At 49.2% G+C, this 2,324-nt stretch overlaps 1 protein-coding gene across 2 annotated transcripts in view; it reads left to right on the top strand.

The window, feature by feature from the left end:
* LOC109526459 (uncharacterized) overlaps positions 1 to 2,324 on the top strand; it is a 31,186-nt gene that overhangs the window by 24,743 nt on the left and 4,119 nt on the right. Inside the window, exons 5-9 of one of the 2 annotated variants that reach the window (XM_019887744.1) lie at positions 890 to 1,019; positions 1,090 to 1,146; positions 1,261 to 1,321; positions 1,400 to 1,959; positions 2,018 to 2,213. In XM_019887744.1, the coding sequence (XP_019743303.1) occupies positions 890 to 1,019; positions 1,090 to 1,146; positions 1,261 to 1,321; positions 1,400 to 1,959; positions 2,018 to 2,213 (1,004 nt within the window). Of the gene's footprint in view, positions 1 to 889; positions 1,020 to 1,089; positions 1,147 to 1,221; positions 1,322 to 1,399; positions 1,960 to 2,017; positions 2,214 to 2,324 lie in introns of both variants that reach the window. The other variant, XM_019887743.1, reaches the window with a different exon arrangement.

Genomic DNA, 2,324 nt, shown 5'->3' with positions numbered 1-2,324 from the left:
ATTGCTAAAAATCCAGCAAAACTATCAGAATGAAAGTGGGTTTGCCGGGTCCATGTGCGAAGTTACTGCTGGCTAGCTTGCACCCTGCTCAGTAGCATGCACGCTTCCTTTCTGCTATCTCTCGGCACAGTATTTTGATGCGAACATAGCATGGGGCGTGTCAAAGTGCCGCTCTGCATTCGACCGTTTCATCGATGGTATTTTGTCATTGCAAATCAGACACACTGCAGAACCTGTTCTCTCCACAAAGGCAAATCCTTCGGTCCATTCGTCCCGAAGTCTACCAAACTCGTCATCTTTTTTTCTTTTCGCCATCTTATTCACTTAGGATTAGCTTTGAGTTAATCGCCGAGCGGGTTGATTCAAAAGGGGGCGTACACCTGTTTCCACAGCAACGGCAACGTTGGCCAGTATCATCCAATCAAAATGGCTCCTGGAGCCAACTGCAGCCCAAACGAGGAAATGAGCAGTGAAAAATCGATCGATGGATGCATTAATAAACAAGCGAGAATATTTTTTTTTTATCTGTGAGCCAGATGCAATCATCAAAAGAGCCATACATGGCTCACGAGCCATAGGTTCCCGACCTCTGATCTCGACCATTTATGTTCACTTTTTAACCAAGCTATTTGGACCAAGGGGTTTAATTTTGAGCTCTGTAGGGTACATGACAAAAAGTACTACAAAGGAGTACAAAAGTGGGACTCAACAGTACCCTTCTTTTCTGACAGTGTACAATACATTGTGTGACTGTCAAATGATTGACAGATTCATGTTTACAGTCATACATTTGGTAAAAGCAATGTGACATCCTCATGGACAAGTTTTGGATGGACAAGAATTGCAGGACTATTTCCTTCCTGTAATCTCTTCTTCTGTGGTTCTACAGGAAGAAGATAGTGCACATGTGAGGAGTACAAAAACTTTATTCAGTGGCACACAGAGAAAACACAATCACCGTGAACAGAACACACAAGCACGACATGGCAAGATGACTGTGCACAGAGGCTGCCACACTGGTAATGCACATACGCACACAGTCGGAATGTTGAGGGAGCACTGTCGTTTATGTTATGTCCATGTTTGCAGACGACGCCGTGAGATGGGAGAGCAACTCCACGTTGCACTCTACTGGAGATGACAGTGGTAACACATACATGCACACGCACATTTACACACTGATTATGTCATCAATCTCAATTCCTCCTTGTGTTTGCACAGAGGAGTTCATACAACTGTGTCGCCCCCCGTTGGTTGCAGGTGTTTCTCCAGTGGAGGTTTACTGTCACAACAAACCCAGGACGAGTTTCGTGTGCATCAGGTCATTGTTATCGCTCAGCGAAGTTGCAATGAGATAAGCTAAAAGGTTTCCTAAATGAAAATTTGTGTTTCTTTGCAGGTCTGAGAATCCTCAGAATCATCAGAGCCACAGATCCCTCCTTCAGCCTCATGCCCTACCACATTCCCACATCAGCTCGTCAGCTGCATGCCCTTCAGAGTCTGTAGTTTTGGGGGAGGCCAAAGTGTGCGCGACACTCCGTCCCAATGACAGCTCAGATGGGCTGCTGAACGGTGCGTCCTCGCCCGAGAAGGAACAGCAGGGTGGGATGTGGTTAAACAGTTTCACAGGGTCCCAGCCGGCAAATACCAGGCCGACTGCGGGAAGAGGGCGTGGCTACAGTAATCTATTGCTGGACTACGTGTTGAGCAAACAGTGGCAGCCGCCTCAGCCAATCACCTCCCAGCAGCCTCCAGGAGCTCCACCCACCTACCAGGTGCACATGGGTGAGCAACGGCATGTCAAAGTGACCCGCACCAAATCTTGTGGCCCTTTCCTGCCCGTGCCGCACGTCCAGCTGCACTCCCAACCCCACCTAACCCCCTCCCAGCTGGCCGCTGCCCAGGATGCAGAGCTAGAGGACGCAACCAGGAGCCTCCACAAGGCTCTCGCTCTGGAAGGTACGACGTGCTAATGCTTGCTTCCTGTTTGCACACGCACTAACACTTTAATCGACAGGTCTAAGGGATTGGTTCCTGAGGAACACCATCGGCCCCTCACGCACTAATCAAAATGATGAAAAGCTTAAGGCTCAGTTCGGAGGAGCTTTGCAGCATCGATGGACGACTCAAGTTGTCCTCATGCGGGCGGAGACGAGGCCTCGTGGCCAACTGCCTCACTCCGTCAGCTTCCATGGACAGTCGCTACACGGCAGGTGGGTTCACATCAGGAAGTGACCATTACCACAGCAATGGGTAACACCTATCATATGGATGTCCCCTCTCTCTCTCTCTCTCTTTCTCTCTCTCTCTCTCTCTCTCTCTCT

This window comes from Hippocampus comes, unplaced genomic scaffold (genome assembly GCF_001891065.2).
Source record: "Hippocampus comes isolate QL1 unplaced genomic scaffold, H_comes_QL1_v1.1 scaffold245, whole genome shotgun sequence".
Classification (NCBI taxonomy): domain Eukaryota; kingdom Metazoa; phylum Chordata; class Actinopteri; order Syngnathiformes; family Syngnathidae; genus Hippocampus; species Hippocampus comes.
Note: the sequence above shows the minus strand (reverse complement) of the source record. Positions and strands in the feature narration are given on the sequence as shown.